The sequence below is a fragment of the Balaenoptera musculus genome, chromosome 14 (genome assembly GCF_009873245.2).
Source record: "Balaenoptera musculus isolate JJ_BM4_2016_0621 chromosome 14, mBalMus1.pri.v3, whole genome shotgun sequence".
NCBI classification, from domain to species: Eukaryota; Metazoa; Chordata; class Mammalia; order Artiodactyla; family Balaenopteridae; genus Balaenoptera; species Balaenoptera musculus.
Window position 1 is genome coordinate 1,915,154 of NC_045798.1, and position 20,758 is coordinate 1,935,911.

The following is a 20,758-nucleotide window of genomic DNA, read 5'->3' on the forward strand; positions in this document are numbered from 1 at the left end:
CCCAGTCACGCCCAGAACCAAATCCAAAATTCCCTGCTTCTTCTGTCGAGACTATTCTCAAATATGTTTCTTATGGCTGCTTTCTTTACCTTAGATCATAGCACAAAAGCCACCTATTCAAGGAGGTAGTAAAGAATTTAACCTTGTCCAAAAAGAAGTCTGTCCTTTGCTCTCACTCCTGGAAGTAGTATTTGTTTGCCTGGGGGCCTTTGAACTAGCCAGATAGTGACAATGTGACTTAGGATGGGACTTTCGGGTTCCATGGGTACAGGTCAACCTGGAGACTTAGATCAACCAGGAGGGCAATTAATCAATCAGTCATGCCTATGCAATGGAGCCCCAATAAAAACTCAGAATTTGGTGGCTCGGGTGAGATTTCCTGGTGGGCGACTTCGTGTATATTGACACACATCAATGCTTGAAAGTAATGTGCCCTGACTGCCCAAGGAGAAGACAACAGAAGCCTCCCATTTGGTGCGACCGTGTCTCCCCCCATGCACCTCTGCCCTTCGCTGATGTTAATCTGTATCCTTCCCCTGTGATAAACCCTAACTGTCAGCGCTGCAGTGTTTAGTGAATTCTGAGTCCCTCCAGTGAATTATTGAATTTGAGTGTGGTGGGGGAACCCCCGGAACTTGTAGTTGGTGTCAGAAGTGAGAGTGGTCTTGGGGACTGTTCCCTCTAACTTTGTTGGCCTACACTCTGGCGCCTCTCATGCCCACCTTTCTGATGTAGCCACCCCTCTTTCAGCTCTCCTCCAAGTGCATGCCCCTATTTTGTTTGCTTATTTATTTATCCGCTTCTGTATCCTCTTTCTCCACTAGAACTGCATCCCAAGGCCTGAGTCCATGCATATCACCATCCCATGCCATTTTAAGTTATATTCGTTAAGCATTATAGGACTTACTTTATCTCTTGTCCTTTATTCACACAAAAGGCTGGTATGAAGCCTTAAAGAGAAGGCCTATGTTCAGAATATGCATACGCAAAGCTGCACCCAGCTCATCTCCATAGGCTTGCTAAGTTTGTCACCAAATTTACCACGAATTTTTAAAATAAATAAAATGAATGCGAAAGCACAAAAATAAAAGCAATCAAGAAGGGTAAAAGGTGCATCTAACTGACCAGTCTACGAGGCCGCCAGAACGCAGCTCGGCCGTGCCCCGCCCCTCCGTGGCCTGCCCCGCCTTTTCCTCAACAGGCCCCGCCCCTCCAATTTCAGTCAGGTTCCGCCCCTTCCCCCACCAGGTCCTGTCCCTGTCCGGGCCTAAGAGGCCCCGCCTCTTTCCCATCTCTGGCCGGCCCCTTCCCTCCCCGATAGTCCCCGCCCACCCCGCCAAGGCTCCGCCCCTCCCCGGCGGGCCCCGCCCCTCGGGCCGCGGCATTCCCGCAGGAAGGCTCCCGCCGTCTGCGTGGGCCTGGGCGCGGCGCGGGCCGGGCGTACGCAGAGCGCGCCGGCGCGGTTGCCGTGGCAGCGCCGGCGGAGGGGACGGTGACCGGCTGGCTGAGGCGGCGGCTGGGCCATCGAGAGCCTGCGGCCGGCCGGAGGCGGCGCCGGGCAGGCCTGAGCGGCGGCGCGCGGCGCCCGGTCCGCGGGGATGCGGGACCGGCTGCCGGACCTGACGGCGGTGAGCGGCGGGCGGGCGAGCGGGCGGATAGCGGTTCGGGCCGGGAGCGCTGGGGGCGCGGGCGTGGGCCGGGGCCTGTCGGGAGGGGCTCGCGGGCCGGGCTGGGGGCGGGGGCGGGCGGGAAGGGGAGGCCAGGTCGGGGGGCGCCGGCCCATCGGGGCGGCCTAGCGGGTGGGGTCGGGGCGGGGGCGCAGGGCTCCCCCAGCCCGCAGCGCCCCTCGTGGGTCGCCGTCCTCCAGTGTCCCGGACGCCCCCCTCCAGTCTCCCGGACGACCCGACGGCCCAGAGGCGGGCACTGTTCTGCCCTCGCTTCCGCGCGGCGGGGAAACAGCTTTTGAAAGGGCGTCTCAGGGCAGCGGCCGGACTGGACCTCGAACCCTTTTTCTGAGCTGGGCTCTGCCGCTTCTCCAGCTTGATTCCTTCCCTGGAGTCACTCCATCCTGTCGCCTGGTTTGAATCCTTGCACAGCACTCAGCACGACCAGAAATTACTTGCTGAATTATGGTCCGTCCCACCCTAGTGGGTGTCAGCTCCTGGGGAGCAGGACTTGTCCCCTCGCCCCCTGTCTCGTCCGTGGGGTCTAAGACGGGACCCCGCGCGGTGGGAGTGAACGCACCTGACGCGCCTCCGGGGGGGGGGCCTTGCAGGGCTGGATGCTGGGAGGGAGCGGCGAGGCAGGTACGGAGCGGCGCCTTTTGTTTCCCCTGTAAGTGGTTTGCTTTGTGCTTGCTTACTGCCAGTAAGCCCAGCTAGTGGAGCGTGTAGGTGCTCAGTGAGTAGCGACAGCAAATTACCGACTATTTTAGTAAGAGGGCAGTGTTTTGTCCCCTTAGGCGTTGGACTCGGGTTTGATGCGTTCCACAGACAATGCTGTGAATGAGATGGAGACGCTGAAGCTGTAGTGGATGTTCATAGAGTGTGGGAGCGTTGAAAAATTTTAGGCCAACAGAATTCATTCTTTTTCTTTAAAAATATTCAATACAAGTACTAATTGTGCTCAACGTTTGCATTTTGTTTCCCAGCGCACAGAATCCCTGGCAGCCTCAGACCTGCGCTAGGCCCACTGCCCTAAGGCATCCATTGAATGTCATGAATTAACTTCTCTTCTTTGCTTCTAGAATGGATCTAGCTGTGCCCCAGGCTTAGGAAGGAGAGAGAATAGTCGGATTATTATCTGTGTTCTGTCAGCCAGATGAGGAGTCTTAGTTCAGAAAGGCAGTGAATTATTCATTCTTAAGATTGTGGAAATTATGCTTTTACAGTCATCCCCAGAAAGTTTCTTCATAGTGATTTTTCTTTCCTTCCCTTTTTGTTAACAGTCAGGTACTTTGACCTCTGCACTTTGCAGGTCAGCACCGTGTGAAACAGCAAATTACTGTTCTGTTATCTCACTCAAGGGAGTATCTTTCCTTGTTAGAATTAGAAACTCAAATATTTGTTAAATGAAGAAATGACGAATGTATCACGAGAGAATAGCCAAATTTATGAATGTTGGGGAATAGTAGAAAAGATCTGTCAGTGGAATATGTGAGCAGCTTTTCTTGGCTTGATTAGCAAAAAATAAAGAAGACAGTTATTTATCACTCTTCAGTGTATGTGTATTTCAGCTCTTATGGCAACAGTGTTGTTAAGAACATGTTTTGATCTAGAATTTTAGAGCAAGAAGTGACCTTTTCTGGTCCAATTATCATCTTGCTGTAGATGAAGACTAAGCAGCTGTAGAGCAAGTTAGCAGAAGTTTCTACGTCTGGAGTTGTTGAATCTTGGGCAGAATTTTTAAGCCTCTCAGAACTTCACTTTTCCTGTTTATAAAGTGGGGATAATAACATCTTTCTTGTCTACTCTCATGGAAGAAGCTGTGAAACATAAAATTATCTGTTGCGTGTGCCACTCTGGGAGAAGATGGGAGAGAGAAAATGGTCTGTAATTACAAGTGCTCTTAATATTTATTAGTTTTTAAAAATGTTTTCAGGAAGTTATAAAAAGGAACCTTCTCCCTGGCATAAAATATTAAGTTAAAATTGAATTTGACATACTTAAAGTTTAATAACTTTTAAGATTTAAAAACTTGTCTGAAAATTATCAGATATAAAAGTTAATTTTTTTTTCAGGAAATGTGTCCTTTCCAGGTAGTTCTTGGAGAAGTTGACTGTCCTTTCACAACCATGTTTCTAAATGGCTGTTTTTTCCTAGGTAAAGTTTAATATTTAATTTTGGTACTTAAAATGCCTGTGATGTCCACATTGACAAATATTTGTGATGCCTTCTAAAGATTCCTTTATTAGCTGCTAAGGATTCCTCCTGAGAAAAAGATTCCCACTGATAACTACTCAGAAAGGACTTAAAAGTTAGTTCGTCCAGTACAGTTTGTCAAATATAGAGTTAGCTGCTTCTAAGCAGTGATTCTCTTTTTGAGCAGCCAGTTCATCTGGGTGCAGAAAGTTTAAGTGAGTTGTCCAAGATTTCCTAAACTCTAAATCCAGAAAGATGTTTCTGGTTTACAGGAAAATAAAAGGACTACCCATTCAACAGGCACTTGAGTGCCAGTTCTCTACGAGGTAATGTGCTAGGTGCCGGGGACACAGAAATGAACTGGGTGTGTGCGGGGGGTGTGCACAGCCCGGGGAAGGAAGAGTGGAGAAGCAGAAGGAAATACTGTTTAGGAAATAAGTCAATCAGGACGGAATTGCTGTCCTGTAAGATAATGGCCCCAAATATATGTTGATTACCTTTAAGAAAAGTTTGCAAATGCAAATGACTATATTTATTATAGTTAAAAATAGAAAAATTGCAAATTTCAACTGTGGGAATTTGCAGGGTAATAAACATAAACACAGTAGCTATGTGGTATTCATTAGTAGATGTATGAGAAAATTACCTTTTTAAAAACATTTTATTGAAGTATAGTTGATTTACAATGTTGTGTTTAATTTCTGCTGTACAGCAAAGTGACTCAGTTATACATATACATATTCTTTTTCATATTCTTTTCCATTATGGTTTATCACAGGATGTTGAATATAGTTCCCTGTGCTGTACAGTAGGACCTTGTTGTTTATTGAGAAAATTACTGTTTTTAATACCTGGGTTCATGGTGATGAATTGCAAGTATTATTTATTTATTTATTTATTTATTTATTTGGCTGCGTTGGGTTCGCGCGGGCTTTCTCTAGTTGTGGCGCGCGGGGGCTACTCTTCGTTGTGGTGCGTGGGCTTCTCATTGCGGTGGCTTCTCTTGTTGCGGATCACGGGCTCTAGGTGCGTGGGCTTCAGTAGTCGTGGCACATGGGCTCAGTAGTTGTGGCACACAGGCTTAGTTGCTCCGCGGCATGTGGGATCTTCCCGGACCAGGGATTGAACCCATGTCCCCTGCATTGGCCCATTCTTAACCACTGCACCACCAGGGAAGTCCCACAAGTATAATTTTTTAAGCGGCAGGAAAAACTGCCCAGATATTTTTAAGGTTCTTTTTTGGCAGCTCAGATTGCACACAGAGTGCAGATTGTTACGTAGTAAAGTTTCAGGTTCCAATTTATAAAATAAAAACGTTTTTTTCTAAGTACTTCACTGAAACTTAAAATACTGAGAATTTCATGGTACATGTATAATTTAATATATGAATATATCTATAACTTTGAATATGTTTATGGTTTAGAATTTCATAATTTACTAAATCCTGTATCATCATACAGACAGTTCCCACAGTTGGAATCTATATAGTTTCTCCAGGAACTATAATAAATATCCGTTTGTATACAAAATAAAAGAGCAAAGCCTGTACATTTCCACAGGTTAGTTACTTCTTGTTTTTAACTTCAAGTCTGTTCATTGTGAATGTAAGGAATAGAGAACCTAAGCGATAACCAGCACCCTCGCTCCCGCAGATCGCCTTGGTCCAGTCTCTGCTGTTCCCACGCGCCCTTCTGCTCCGGCCCTTGCACATGCTGCTCCACGTGTGCGTCTCTCTCCCCCTTTCTCTGCCGGCCCCACCCCTTCTTTTGGCCTCAGTTCAGGCATCACCACCAGGAAGTCTTCCCGCCCTCCTTCCCTCTTGTGTCCCCAGAGATCTTCCTGTCTCTGCGCATCTGAACACACAGGAGGTCCTGTTTTCTTCCTGTGCCCTCCCCCAGACTCTGCACCGTTTCCAGGACAGATGTGTGCTGTCAGGTTTACTCTGAAGCCTCAGGATTCTGCACAGAGCACCTGCTAGGTGTGTACTGAGTCGTGTGTTTGCTTTTGAAAATGCCCAGGGTTAGGAAGATGCAGATGACAGTGGACTCTGTTGTCTTCAAGGCTCTTTGGGTTGCAAGGGACAGAAACCCCTTAGCTAAAACAGAAAAGGGAGATCGATTAAAGGGTAGAATGCGGCCTCAGACTCAGGGCGGGCTGTGCCGTGAGACCTCACGAGGGGATGGAACCAGGGCCAGCGAGCGACCAAGATCGCCTCTGTCCTTGACCTTCGTCTGCCGAGCTGCTTCTCACTGTGTGTGTCTGTGTCTTTGTTTCCCGGGTTCTCTGTCCTTCTGTGTGTGCTTTCTCTCCGCTCCACCCCCATCTCGGTCTCGTCTCTCTGCTCTTCATTCATTCCTTCAGCTGACCTCTGCTGAGTGGCTGCTATGTGCCAGGCACTGTGTCAGGCGTGAGTTATGACAAGACCCTCGAAGTCCTTGCTCCCCTGAAACGTGTCATGAGGGAGGGGACAAGAAACAGCCAAGTCAATGAGCAATAAAATGCCTCTCGCGGTAACTGCTGGGGAGGAAATGAAACAGGGGGAGTGGGTGTGGGCGTGGCTGTTTTGGGCTGGGCCATCAGGGGTCTCTGATCGGGGGAGGTCTCTGAGCTGAGATCTGAATGAGGAGGAGCCAGCCAGGCACAGGTCTGGGAGGTGGGCGCGGGGCAGAAGGCACGGCCAGCCGCAGGGCTCTGCTGTGGGCGCAGGTTGGTGCGGAGGACAGGAAGGTGATGAGTTTGATCGTCAGTGGTGAGCGGAAAATGAGAGATGAGGAGAAATCTTTAAACATGCCTTCGAGAGGAGAAAAGCAGAAGCATCTGTGCAATACAGTGTTATTTATGTAACGTGTAAGTGCCCGCAGTATTTACATAATATTAATAATGGAGACAAATATGAAGTAAAAATATAAAACATGAAACAGTGTAATATTCTACCTAGGGCATGAAACTACGACTTATGACATAAATATATGGGAAAGAAATGTTACTGACATTCGACAGCATAATTACCAACTGGCCGACAGTCAGCTTTTACCTATTTTTAATTACAAGTATTCGTTTTTTACTGAAGTAATGTAATTTTGAAATTAATGTATTGTAGCAGTAAAGCTACTACAACCATTGTACATATTTCAGGATAATTATTTCCTCACAATTATCATTTGCGTGGAAGGCCCTAGTGTACGTGTATTTGGAGAACAACCTGGAGAAAGAGATCCAGTGTTTTATCCAACTTTGGATTCTACTAATTTGTGATAATTCAGCTTCTGAATTTTCTAAACGGCATTCCAGTGACAAATGATTCATCTCTGTTAAATAGTCTTTCAACATGGAAGCTACTTGATGTCTCTTCCTCAGAACAGTTTTTACAGAGAGAATTGTATTTTAATATAATGCTGCTTTTAAGGAGAATTGTTTTAAAATTTAACAGAAACGGAATGTTGATATTTGGATGTTTCTCTTGCACTTTGACACTTTGGAAATCAAGTTGGAGAGTACTCCCACTGCTTGTAGTAAATGCTTTGCCACAAGTCGTTTTGTTATATACAGTAAGTACACTGTTGTAAACAGCAGCTATTTATTGTACAGGGATCACACCTTCTCAGCTAGAAAGGTTGAACGTGGGCTTCACTGAAGACGGGGCGATTGTGCAGCAGCTTAAACAGCATTGTTTTTTTCTTTTTTCTTCTTTTTTTTTGGCCACGTTGTGCGGCATGTGGGATTTTAGTTCCTTGACCAGGAATCGAACCCGGGTCCCCTGCAGTGGAAGCACGGAAGCCTGGAACCACTGGACCGCCAGGGGAGTCCCTAAATAGCATTGTTTTGGTAGTCATTTCTTTGTTTCTTTTTTCATGAATGGAAAAGCTAAGACAGTATTACTGGGTCTATTTCCTAATGTCAGGTAATTCTGAGAATTCCAGATAGAACTAAGAAATATAAGTAAAGGTTTAAAAATGAGAAGGAAGAAAAGGCATTAGAGGAAACAGATTCCAAGTCATTGGCTCCCTCTTGGTCTGAAGGTACAGAAACGAATGATTTACCAGGAAGCGAATGACTGAATAAAGGTCACGCATGACACGTGGGCTTCAGCGGCAAGGAAGAATTGAATTTCTTTGGTAACTGTTTGTTCACCGCCTCCTGCACGGAGTGTGGTCCCTGTGTGATGTGATAGTAAAATGACTGACTTCCCGTAGGGAGAGTGTCATGTTGGAAACCTTCTCTCCTGAGCCTGGAAATGAATAAGTGTCTCTCCCGGAGCAGGTGAAGTGGCGGGCTTAGGCTCGCGACCGTGTCACACACACAACAGGCATCTTCGTGTGGGCTTCGCCTCGAGGTGGCGTAGTGCCGCGGGGGTCAGGGGTGGGGCTGGGGGCGTGCAGGTGAAGCAAGACAGGTGTGGATTGACCGTCGTTGAACCCCTGCGATGGACCCATCGAGGGCCCAGTATGTCATTCCTTCCACTTTTGTACGTGTTTGTCATTTTCCACGGCAGATAGCGAAACAGGCCGAACGCCGAGGCCTCTGAGAACCGCGAGTGGCTGTCGGGGGGTGAGATGTGCGCCCCCGGCCCCGGAGAATCCCAGCCCTGCTAGGCCAAGTTCACGTTCACTCTCTCCCCTCCCCCCTCCCCCGAGCTTCTTTGGTTGAACCTTCAGGGAGTTGGCTACTTACAGTTCAGTCCCTTGAGCCCTACGAGCGCCCCAGCTGAGAAGCGACCGGGTGGGGCGCGGGGAGGGCGGTGACGTGCGGGGCCACTGGAGGAGCGCGTGGAGTCCAAGGCCCGGGCGAGGCCGCCCCGCCCCGGAGCTCGGAGGACAGCTGGGAGATCGGCTTCGCCTGGAGGACCCTCGTGAAGCCCTTTCTTCCGGGAGGAGGGCGGGGGGCGGGTCGGGGGCGGGTCGGGGGGCGGGGTTGAGAGCAAGGGCGTGGGCTGGCGTCAGAGGGGCAGGGCGGCCTCGGCTCTGAGCGTCCAGGGCGGCCCTCCCCTCGAGCGTCGGCCCCTCCTGGCAGGGGGTGGGTCGTGAAGGGACGGGAGCGGGTGTGGGAGGTAAGTTTCGTTGCCCGATGACTGTGAGCCGGAGGCGAGGGCAGCTCTTGCCGTTGGGGTGTGAGCGCAGTGTGGGTTCTGTGAGGTCGAACGCACCTGGTGCCCAAAGAGGCTGGGTGCTCAGCCGTCCGGGGGGTGCTGTGTGCGAAGCAGGGATGCTCGCAGGCCTCGGGCAGCGCTGGAGGACCGGTGAGACGGCGCGCACCCCGAGCCCTCCTGCCGCCCCGTGCCCTGGCGCGCGGTACCCAGTAGCAGCCGTCTTTCACTTCAGGTGCCCTGGGAGCCCGGAGAAGAGCACTGCGGAGTTGGCGGGCGCGTCTGCACATGACTTTCTGTCGCTTGTTAGCCAATTGCCGATCTGCCTTTAAGTGCTTTTTTGCTTGGAGTTAAGATCGTGGACCAGAAACGATTTAAAGAGCATGTTGGGGTATGCACGCCCTGGGAAAATAGCGCCCTTCCGAAACCCACAGCCCCGCCTCTGGGGGCGGGGACGGGATGGGTGTCGTCCCCGCCTCGTCGCAGGTTAGAACCCCGATCTGCGACTCCCGGTAGGTACAGGGTTCTTTCCTCCGGACAGTGCTGTTCACAGGCTGCAGAGTTAAGAGGAGTGTCTCGGTTAGCACGCTTGATTGGAGAAAGGGTGGCGTGAGCGCGCTTCAGCCCTTACTGGTGCGTGCGCGTCCTTGGGCTCTCGTGCTGCGGGCCCGCAGACTGGGGCCTGACCCAGGGAGACGTGCCCTCCCGGCTCTGGAGGCCAGAAGCCAGGGGGTCGCGGGGCCGCACCCTCCCCGAACCTGCGCCAGAGGCCTGCCTTGCCTCTCTCACCTTCCTGTGCGGGCGGCGGTCCTCGGGGGTCCTCGGCTTGTAGGTGCATCGCTGTCATCACGGGCCGCCTCCCCTGTGCGTCTCTGTCTCTTCTCACAAGGACACGACTCACGTTGGGTTAAGGGCCCACGCTGCTCCAGCGTGACCTCATCTTGACTGACGGCATCTTCACTGACCCTTTTTCCAAATACGGGTCCCAGGCTGAGGTCCTGGGGGTTTGCAACATCTGTGTTTAGGGGGCACGGTTGAACCCATAGTGCTCGTCCTGTTAGCGGAGCTCACATGAGACGTTCGCAGTGGCAGCGCTGCCCGACTGCAGGCGTCTTTCCCCGCAGCTGGCGCCTGTGAGAGCAGGGTCCCTCAGCTCTGAGGGGCGCCGGGGGACTCCGGCCCGCAGCTGAGGGAGCTTCTGCCGGAGTCCTGCGTAGGTGGGTCTCTGCTTTTCCCTCGGAGACCGCCCCACGGCTGTCCCAGCTCTGGTGTCGCCTGGGGATAACACGTTCTTCACGGTCCTCTCATAAAAGCCCCTTGCGTGCGGGAGCTCGCGCCTCCCTTAGAGGAACTCGCCTCTTCTCCCTTGCCCTCCTGGATTGTGTCCTTGAGGAGGCCCTGGGGTACGTCAGGTGCCGAAGCCTTCCCTGGGGTGGTGAGAGATTATTGTTGATTTTTAGGCCAAATCGATTTGCCTTAGCGAGGGCCCTGGATGGTGCAGAGGGAGGCTGCCTTGTGCTTTCTTGACACATTTATTAAATTTTGTAGCTGTTTTCCTAGCTAAATTTAGTGGAATTTTGTTTCCACATTATTCCTGGGTTCTAGATCAGTAGAGCCACACTTGAGACTTTCCGTGGTTAAAGACTCTGATCTCGCGAGGGTTGAGAGAATCCCAGAAATCCGTGGCCGCCTCGGCTCTCGCAGGGTTTGAGCCGAGCTGACCCACCCTGCGTGTCCTGGGGAGACAGGCCCTAACAGTTCCCTCCTCTGTATTCTGCCAGGTGTCTTTCCTTTTTCCTCCCGAGTCCCCAGCTCTCGCTGGTGGATGCTGTGTCACACGTCCTTGACAAACGCTGTGTGATTCGGGTACCAGGTCCCGGGTTCTGACCTTGTCTCCTGTCCCCCGTGGCTGTAGACGGAGGTCGCTTTCTTCCCAGGAGAGACTTTCCACCGTTAGGTTCTTCTGCCTCCCTCGAGGGGTGGGGAGCCCGGCCCGGCAGCATCGCCTGGAACTCATTAGAATGTGACGATGTTCCGGACGTTCTAGGACGTTCTAGGACAGTCACGAGTGCGTGGGCTGCCTCGCCCCGGCCCCGCTGAGTCAGAGACCCAGCTCTCTAGGCAGAGCTGATACCCCTCAGGTTGGAGACCCACTGGTCTAGAATAACATCTCCTCATTCTTTATTCCTCAGCGTTATTTTAAACTGATGGTACCTGTTTGTGTCTACGTGAACAAATTTAAAACCAGAATTTTACGTTTTATATTTTTCCATTTTAGTGTAGGAAAAATGATGATGGAGACCCAACTGTTGTTGCTGAAAAGGCCCCTCTTATGGATGATTTGTAAAGTACGGTGTTATCCTGGGTCTTCCCAGCGGTCAGTTGCTTTCTTCCTCCGTGTTACTTACTCAGGTCTTCGCTACTGAGTCTTTCCTTAGTAAAGTGTTCCTTGATTATGAGTGTGGCCGTGACTGGGAGTTACTCACGTAGGGAAAAATGATAAGCGCCAGCTAACATATGTGCAAGTTGCTTGAAAATTATTACGTAGTCTTGAAAAGTGAACTGGTGGTATCAGTATTTTTAATCTTTATAGAGAGTGTGCAGTGTAAGCAGTTTCCCTTGTTGAGGAGAAAGCTGGCCTGTGTTAAATGGACGTACTCAGCGTGGGTGATTCTACGTCGCTCAGTTCTGAGAGATCTAGCCATCGTTTCCCCAGGACGTGGCTGCTTCTTGGGGCCTGCAGGCCGTCTGCCCGCCTTGACCGTGGCCTGGTGCGACTCTGGTGCGCTTCGGAGTCGTTACGCTTTGGTGCTCTTAGTGAGTTGGGATCTTGTAGGTACCGAACTGCTCTTGTCTTTCAGTTCACTATTTGTGTCTACGTGAAAATTTTTAAAACCAGGATTTTACATATTATATTTTTCCATTATAGTGTAGGAAAAATGATGATGGAGACACGACTGTTGTTGTTGAAAAGGACCATTTTATGGATGATTTCTTCCATCAGGTAAGAGCCGTTTAATGAAACCCAGACGGACTTCTCTTTAAACATAGTTAAACTAATGTAACTGTGCACTTGTCATATTTGAAATAATACCCAAACTAATATTTTAAAAAGTTGGTGTTTGAATTGCAAAAGTTCTCTAGACTTTTTAGTGCTAGGAAAACATTCTTCCTGGTGATGGACTTGCTCTGGGGGGTGAGAATGGTGATCGTGGGTGTGGAGGGCACATGCGGAGACTGATGCCCGCAGGTTGGGGTGCTGGCCCCGCGAGGAAGACCCGGGAAGTTGCTGCTGCACGCATGGCCAGCGGTGTTCTCCAGACTCGGGGCGGTTTGTTCCCGGGGAGGGGAAGGCCTGGGGGCGGTGCTGCCCCTCGGCTGGAGGTCAGGTGTGCACGGTACACACAGCGAGGCTTCCCTTGCTCTCCTCCTGCAGAATGGCCGTGAGTCCCACATATCAAAGAGCTCATGTTGTGTATTTCCTAAAATCTTTGATTGAATTTTAAATTCCTCTCCTGAGAAGTTTTCCACCTTTCAGAATACCGGTCTCTAGGTCATATGGACTTCTCTCCTGAGAGGTCTTATCCGTAATCAAAGATACGATTGTGGCAGCTCTGCTCTGCCGTTGCTGTTGGCCTTTCTCTGGGCTGTCTGCGTGGGCGGGCCGCGCCCTTGGATCTGACCTCACACCTGTCCGTTCCCTCGGGCTTCCCTGCAAGGCCTTTCCCTCTCCGTCTTAGCCCCCCAGGGCTGTTTCTAGGCTGGCATCATGTTTAAATTGTTAACCCTAAGTCATAGCTGATCAAATTTTGCATAATTTAAAATTTTTGAAATTGAGTCAGAGAACAAATATTTTGACTTTGTTACATATGAAGAAAAGAAACGGGTTCAGTGTAATGTTTTAATGATGAAAACTTCATTTGCAGGACTTGTTTTGATTATGCTGAATCTAGTCTACAAGTTTCAGTTAACTCAAATCTGTTGACAGTCTAAACCGGTCTATCAATACGTGGATTTGAAAATATGTAATATGTTAATAAAAAATATCTTAGAAGTTATCAGTTTTCCAGATCCAGTCAGAATTTATTGAATACCTAGTGTAAGAACCTATTCATTGGGTTTCAAGCATTTATGTTAGTTCTTAATCTTATCTAATGGAAAAAACATGAAATTAAATCGTTAGCTACAAGAACTTACTTTAAGGTACAAAAGAGTTAAGATGGTGGATTTCCGGATTTCACTTTGGAAATGAGACTCTTTTTACTGTCTTTAGCTTACCTACCCGCTTTGTAAAATCATTACTTCTCTGATTTTACCCCCTTTACCTAGATGCTTAATTCTTCCATACCAGTTCTCCGGAAAAACATATTTCTTATTTTAAGAATCTCCCAGCATTAAATGTTGTTGTTGTATTTTATAGAAGAATTATATAAATCACTCAGAGTCATTAAGCTGTAGTGACTTAGCTTTGACCCTTTTCTTGGTTTCTTATTTAGACATCCCAGTGTTTCTTCACGTAAATGGTAACATCTGCGAGTTAAGCTCTGCTTATTTTGACCTCTTTCTTGCATCGTTGCTAACATGTGTACGTGTTGTTCTGCACCTTGTGGGTATTATTTTTTTCGGTGTGTTTTTAACTTGGTAATATATCCTGGAGATGTTTTCATATCTTTTTTTAGAGTTCTGTAATGTAACCTAACAAGTCCCCTGTTGATGGGCTTTAGGGTTTTCCTCATCTTTTAAACAGAGAAGTTGTGCTTAGTTTCCTAGGGCCGCACAAACTGAGTGGCTTAAAACAGCACAGATTTACTGTCTTCATCTATGGAAGCCGGAAGTCCAGGCTGGTCCCACCGGGATGAAGCCACACTGCCAGCAGGACCTCACGCCCCAGAGGCTCCGGGCAGAGCCCGCTGCCCTGCCTTCCCCACCTCTCGAGCTGCACCGCTGGCGCACCTCCGCCTGCCAGGCCGGCAGCAGACCATTGTGCTTCACTAGTGTCGCGTGGCCGCCTTCTGTCGCCCCATCTCTATCCGCTTCCCTCTTACAAGTACACTTGGGGTCATACTGAGGGCCCACTGGGGGATCCGGGATTGTATCTCCCCATCTCAAGACCCTTTGTTTCAGTCACATCTGCAGTTTCCTTTGCCATATAAGGTAACCATCCAAGGTCCCAGGGACTAGGACCTGGACATTTTGGGGGACAGTATTCAGCCTGCCACACTTGTTATGAATCCATCTGGACAGATCTTGCTAATGGATACATTACATTTTGAAACAAATAGTGAATAATTTAGACTATCAGAGGCAAAAAATAATGACTAGGAAGGCTTGGTCTTATCAGCTGTCAGTACCTCCCCACGTGAGAATATGATGGTCGGCCTCTTCTACAGGGTGAGCTCCCTTCTTGACTGCACGGAGACCTGGCGTTGGTAGTAGATGCTTCTAGCTGCCATCATCTGTGGTAATACTGGGTCTCGATTGTAAAACTTCTTACAACCAACAAGGTTGTCCTGGTGGCTGATATTGCCTTAGCCATAAACGTAGATATTTTAATATGACACATTTCCCTTTATTTTTCAAATTAAACGAATGGGAAAAGGTGGTTGTTTCTTTATGTGGTAATTATTCACTTATTTTCCTCTTTTATCCTTCTCTTTTTAGGTAATGGAAAGTGGTAGCAAATGTGAATTTGCCGCAGTGGTGATGACTTTCTCTCTCTCTCCTAGGTTGAGGAGATCAGAAACAGTATAGCTAAAATAGCTCAGTATGTTGAAGAAGTAAAGAAAAACCACAGCATCATTCTTTCTGCACCAAACCCAGAAGGAAGTAAGTTGTTGGTTTTAAAAAGAAGTGTGTCGGTCCGTCTCTCTGTGTGCCTGTCCCTCTTGCTGTCCGTAGCACAGGCCTTAGCCTGGAAACACGTGAGCTTGAGCTGGGAGCTTGTAAAAAGTGCCGGAGGCTGGTGGGCCACCCCTCGGGATTCTCATGCCTCTGGTCTGGATGAGCCAAGGCATCGGTGTGGCTTTCTGCAGCTTCTGCGGGAGCTGGTGTTCAGCCGGGGTGAGGACCACTGATGTGTGATATCCACGAGAATGCGTGGACGTGGCCTTGCAGAACTTTGGGGTCACGTCAGTGGCTGGGCCTTAGATCCGTATTCTGTCCACAGTTAAACAAGAGTGATAGAATTTTGTGTTTACATGAAAGTTAATAAGCGGTTGATTTGGAAAACGATACTTGTTAGAGCAGGTTTAAAGATGAAGAACAGACTAAAGCGATTTGAAGTCTTCAGCAAAGGCTTTTGTATGGAGTGTGCTGTTGGTAGTGTCTGTTGAGGGCAGCATGTGAGCAAGTGGTTTAACCTTAACTGAACATCAGGGCGTTGTTAGCTATAAGGAAGTGCTTCCTTGATCTGCAGTGACAGATTTTGAAAACTTGAAAGGTAGGATGGATCTGGATAAGCTAGAGACTGCAGATTGGAATCCATACATCATTTGGTGGGATAATTGATATCTTCACAATACTGAGTCTTTTAATCCGTGAAAATGGTCCGTCCCTTTACTTACATCTTCTGTAATTGCTCTCAGTGATGTTCTGTAGGGTTCTCTGTAGAGGTCTCACACACCTTTCATGGTAGGTGAGGCTTTTGATTTTAATGCGAACAGTATCTGCTGTAAATTTTGTTTTCTACTTGTTTCCATATATGGAAATACAGTGGGTTTTGTGTGTTGACCTTGTATCCCGTTATCTTGCCTAATTACTTAATTAATTTTACTAACTTGTTTGTGGATTCTGTTAGGTTTTTTCTGTACCCAGTCATGACACCTGTGAATAATCACAGTTGTCCCTCAGTTCTTACGCTTTTTATTTTCAGTTGACTTATTTCGCTGACTTTCCATACAGCATTGACTAGAAGTGGTGATGGGAACATGCTTATTCTCAATCTCGGAGGAAAGTTGAAAGCAACTTTGTTAGGTTATTTGGTGTGGCCTTACATTGAAAAAATAACTTGGTATTAAATTGAAAAAACTCATTTTGAAGATTTTGCATGTCTTATAAAATAATGCTCTGGGCGTCTGTAGATGCCCTTACGATTTAGAAGGATATTTCCCAAAGGGTGTTCCTGGAGCATGCATCTCAATAGCTAGTATATGAAACAAGACTTCTGTGGCCAAATGCATTCGGAGTTCTCTTCACACCACATCCCCACTTGGAAGGTTACAGAGTAATAAAGGCTCTGAGAAGTCCTGCCATGAAGAAACCTTTGCTTAGTGGAGTGTTTCACAAATGTATTTGCTCACAGAACTTTTTGTGTAACACCTGTTAACATCTTGCTTAATTCTTGGGGAAGCTGAATTTGAATACATATTACTGTATTTTTTTCTTTGGAGAAGTTTACCTCCAAAAAACTTTTGCTGCCAAGTAACAGCGGCCACAACAATGTTGGAGTGAAGTTAGGGCTCTTAACGCTTTGCAGTAGTCCCTTCGGGCTCTGAATAAGACTGTTGCTTCCCGTCTGTGTTTCACAGCAGGGTGTGAACCAGAATGTAAGAAGCGATGTCTCGCTGCTCCCTGAGTTGGTCTCTGTAAAGAGCAACGTGGTTACTCCTGCCCCACGATGCTGGGCCCTAGGAAGTGCCCAGGGTGGGGCAGGGGGCAGTGTGGGCTGCTGTCCCCCCAGCCCTTTGTCCTGGCGGGTGCGGAGGGGCAAGGTGGAGCTCCAGCTCCTCGGTGCCCTCCCTGCCTGGGCTCCTGGGTGGGCCCGCAGAAGGGGTTCCAGAGCACAGTGGCCACCGGCTGGCGCCACCCCGCGGCCAGGCCCTGGCCCGTTGGCTTCTGCTCCAGATGCAGGGCTGGCTGGCCGGCCAGGTTGTTCCATTAACCTCAGTGACAAGATCCCAGGGAAGGATTTGCCTGAGAAGCTAACAGAGGGCCCCTTTACTCTCATTTTTCTTTATTGACTTTACATTTCTGTACTTTCTTTTTTTAAGAGGGCCACTGAAAATGTGTAAGTTTCAGGCCCTCCAAAACATGGACCCACCTGGTGGGAGCCTGAAATGTGTGTTATTCAACTTTCTGGATCTTGCTGGTGATAGTGTCACGGTTGGCATCACCATCAGAGAATGGAGGGGATTTTACTCATCAGTAACATGTCCTGTAGTTCCTTTGAATCAGGAGTCAGAGCCCCTCTTTTCATCCCATGTTTTAGGTATGGGCGTCCTAAGGAGTCACAACCTGTTGCTAACATTTTATCTGCCCTTCTTTTCCATCTGCATCGTCACTCTCCTGGGCTGGCCTCTCTCGTCTCTGTCTGAGCTACGACGGTTACATCCGGTTGCCTCCCGTCTCTAAATCCTCTCCTTCTGTGCATTTTGTGCTTTTCTGCTGGAGTACACGTTTCAGACTCGCTAGAGAACTGTGTGGTCACCACTTAGTGTAGAAAGCCTCTTCGCAGGTGAGCGGTGGGTTCAAACCCCAGTTCCACCGTGAATTCACCGTTTACCTGGGACAGATTGCGCGACGTTCCGTGTAAATGCCGACGGCTACTGTCGTCAGTGTGTTTCCCCCTCATCACCTTGTTTCCATCCCATCCTTCCTCCTGTTTCCGCGTGAGAGGTGTGTGTCTCCTTTTTAAGGGCAACTGTGGTATGTGGCCTTGAGCCGCCTCTCGCTGTACTTCCGCCCGGGCTCCTGGACTGGAAGGCCGCCCGTCTGCCCGTCCAAGCGCGCCTGCCCGCAGCCCTGCCTCGCCCCGCGGCGGCTGTTCCTTCCCGAGAGGGGTCTCGCGGGCCTCCCCTCACCCGGCTGCGCTGCAGGTCCTGCCGGCAGCCTCAGCCCTGGTCCTTGTCCTCCCTCCTTAGCGTCCAACCCTGCTGACCAGCTCCCCCGCCCTGCCCCCATCCTCTTCATCTTTTAAAGTTAACCTGTTTTACATTATCAGAGTTAATTACGTGCTTTATCGTGGGTATTTTGGAAGAAAGCAGAAAGGAAGAAAAAAAAAAACAACGCTCATAACCTGTCCCGTGGTGATCAACACCGTTAACGTTTCGGTAAATACTTTTGTAGCAAAAAATATGTATAAAACATACACTTTTAAAGAAGTGTACGGGACTTTGTTGGCGTACAGTGGTTAGAACTTTGCCTTCCAATGTCGTGGGTACGGGTGCGATCCCTGGTCAGGGAACTAGGATCCCACATGCCTCGCAGCTGAAAAACCAAAACACATAAAAAGAAGCAAAATTGTAACAAATTCAGTAAAGGCTTTAAAAATGGTCCACATCAAAAGAAAAAAAAATCTTTAAAAAAGTGTAGAGTTTGGAGCGCCTGGTGCCTGTTGTCTTACAGCGTGCCTGTTTTGCTAACGAACAGAGCGTTCCAGGACCCTTTTCTTAACGGCTGCCTGGTGGTCGTCTGTCGGCTGTTTCTGTGGGAGCAGAATGGCAGCGCGCCTTGTACTGTTTACAGGTAGCTTGCTCCCAGTGTGCGATGGGTATTGCAGGGACCTCGCACTGTTGTGGTCTCATATATGGTTCTTAACTTAGACTTGCCGCTGTGCAGGGCAGCAGGGGCCAGGCTGAACACTGGGCAGGTGGAGGCCTGTTCATGCCTTGCGAGGCCGGGGCTCCCCGCGGTGTGTCTGAGAGCTGAGGGTGTTGGGGGTTGGAGAGGGTGGGCAGTTAGTGCAGAGTCTCGAGCGCCCTGAGACTGAGCCGGCTCTGCCATCCCCGCTGCTGTCCTGAACCGGTGCCCGACAAGCACCGGGCGGGGCGGCAGGCTCACCCAGCGTCTGGGTTTCACGGTTACAGACCACTCCGCCCCGGGCATCCTCGCCTACCTGTGTGTCCTTGAGTACTTGTCAGCTCACCTCTCGGGCCAGCATTCCTGGGAACATCGTGCTACGTCAAGGGACTCATCCCATTAAATGTGCTTTTCACATTTTTAGTTTGAAAGTTTTCTAATTTATGGGAAAGTTGCAGTTACGGTACAGTGAAAACTCACGTTCCCTTCACCGAGATTCACCAACTGTTAACATTTCGCCACGTTTGATTTCTTTCTCTCTGTGTATGTGTATGCATATGTGTGTGTGTACACACACACGTTGCACATGTATATATACACACGCATACATACACACACATGTTATTTTTGCTGACTCATTTTAGACTGAGCTGCAGGCCTTGTGACCATCCACCCCTAAGTACGCCAGTGTTTATCTCCTAAGGAGGAGATTCTCTTGTAATTATCTAATTCAGAACGTTTGATGTTGATAAAAACGCTGTCTAATCCACAGTCCATATTCTCAGTCAAAAACATCACGTTGATATCCTTTATAGTTGTTTTCCCCTCTTTCCAGGGTCCAATCCAGACACGTAGGCAGATAAAGCCTAGACACATATGCCTTTATTTTTATTTATTTGTTTATTTATTGATTGATTTGCCTGCGCCGGGTCTTAGTTGCGGCAGCGGGATCTCCGTTGCTGTGAGTGGGATCTTTTAATTGCGGCATGTGGGATCTAGTTCCCTGACCAGGGCTCGAACCTGGGCCCCCTGCATTGGGAGTGCAGAGTCTTAACCACTGCACCACCAGGGAGGTCCCACAGACGCCTTTAGAGTCGTCCTGTCTCGGTGGTGAATTGAACCTTTTCCCGCAGGAAGGGCCCCTCTCGCCTCTGGCGATGCCGTGTGCCGTCCTGTGCCCTCGCCTGACGCCGACAGAGCTCGACCGGACTCCCTGACTAGTGTGTGTGTGCTATATATTTCCCCATCATTTTTCTTTTCATCTTTCTATATCCTTGTATGTTAGATGTTTCTCTCATCTCTCTTGTAAATGAAATATAGTTGGGTTCTGTCTTTCTGTCCCCTTTGATCATTTTTTGGTCTGTAATTAGCTCTTGTAGTCTGTTTCCTGAAATTATTGATATATTGGGGCTAACATTCATGATCGTATTTGCTTTTTATTTTTCTTGCCTGTGCTATGTTACCTTTTCTCTCTTTTCCTGCTGTCTTTTGGATTCGTTTTTAAGAATTTTACTCTCCCCCATTAGCTTGCTTCTATATTGTATTTACTACTGTTTTAGTAGTTGTCCTGTAGATCTCGGTATGCATTCTTGACTTGTTGAAATCTAATATAAATCTGTATTTTTACTTCTTACAAGTAATAGGAGGACCTTAGGAACCTTTAACCCTGCCCTTTCTTATTGCTGTTATCATCATATATGTACTAGATAAAAATAATACATATTTATATTTTATATATATATATTTTTAAATTAGTTAATTAATTTTTAAAATTTTGGCTGCGTTGGGTCTTCGCTGCTGCACGCGGGCTTTCTCTAGTTGTGGCGAGCGGGGGCTACTCTTCATTGCGCTGCGTGGGCTTCTCATTGCGGTGGCTTCTCTTGTTGCGGAGCATGGGCTCCAGAGCACAGGCTCAGTAGTTGTGGCACGCGAGCTCAGTAGTTGTGGCTCACGGGCTCTAGAGCTCAGGCTCAGTAGTTGTGGCGCATGGGCTTAGTTGCTCCGCGGCATGTGGGATCTTCCCAGACCAGGGCTTGAACCCGTGTCCCCTGCATTGGCAGGCGGACTCTTAACCAGTGCGCCACCAGGGAAGTCCATATATTTTCTATTATTTTATACAGTTAATATAGATTTGGATCTACCCACATATATACTATACCAGTGCTACTCATTTTTCTGTATCTTAAAACTTTCATCTGAGATAATTTTTTTTCCTTTTAGAAACTACTGTTCTTTCTTTTAGTAGGGGTATGCTATTGTCTGAAATTATCCTTGCTTGATTTCATTCTTCAAGGATATT

General features: G+C 48.6%; 1 protein-coding gene across 2 annotated transcripts in view; it reads left to right on the plus strand.

The window, feature by feature from the left end:
• Positions 1-1,413: 1,413 nt before the first annotated feature.
• STX2 (syntaxin 2) overlaps positions 1,414-20,758 on the plus strand; it is a 49,059-nt gene continuing 29,714 nt past the window's right edge. The window contains exons 1-3 of one of the 2 annotated variants that reach the window (XM_036823487.1): positions 1,414-1,628; positions 11,873-11,947; positions 14,670-14,769. In XM_036823487.1, the coding sequence (XP_036679382.1) occupies positions 1,599-1,628; positions 11,873-11,947; positions 14,670-14,769 (205 nt within the window). In that variant the 5' untranslated portion in view covers positions 1,414-1,598. The remainder of the gene's footprint in view (positions 1,629-11,872; positions 11,948-14,669; positions 14,770-20,758) is intronic. The other variant, XM_036823488.1, reaches the window with a different exon arrangement.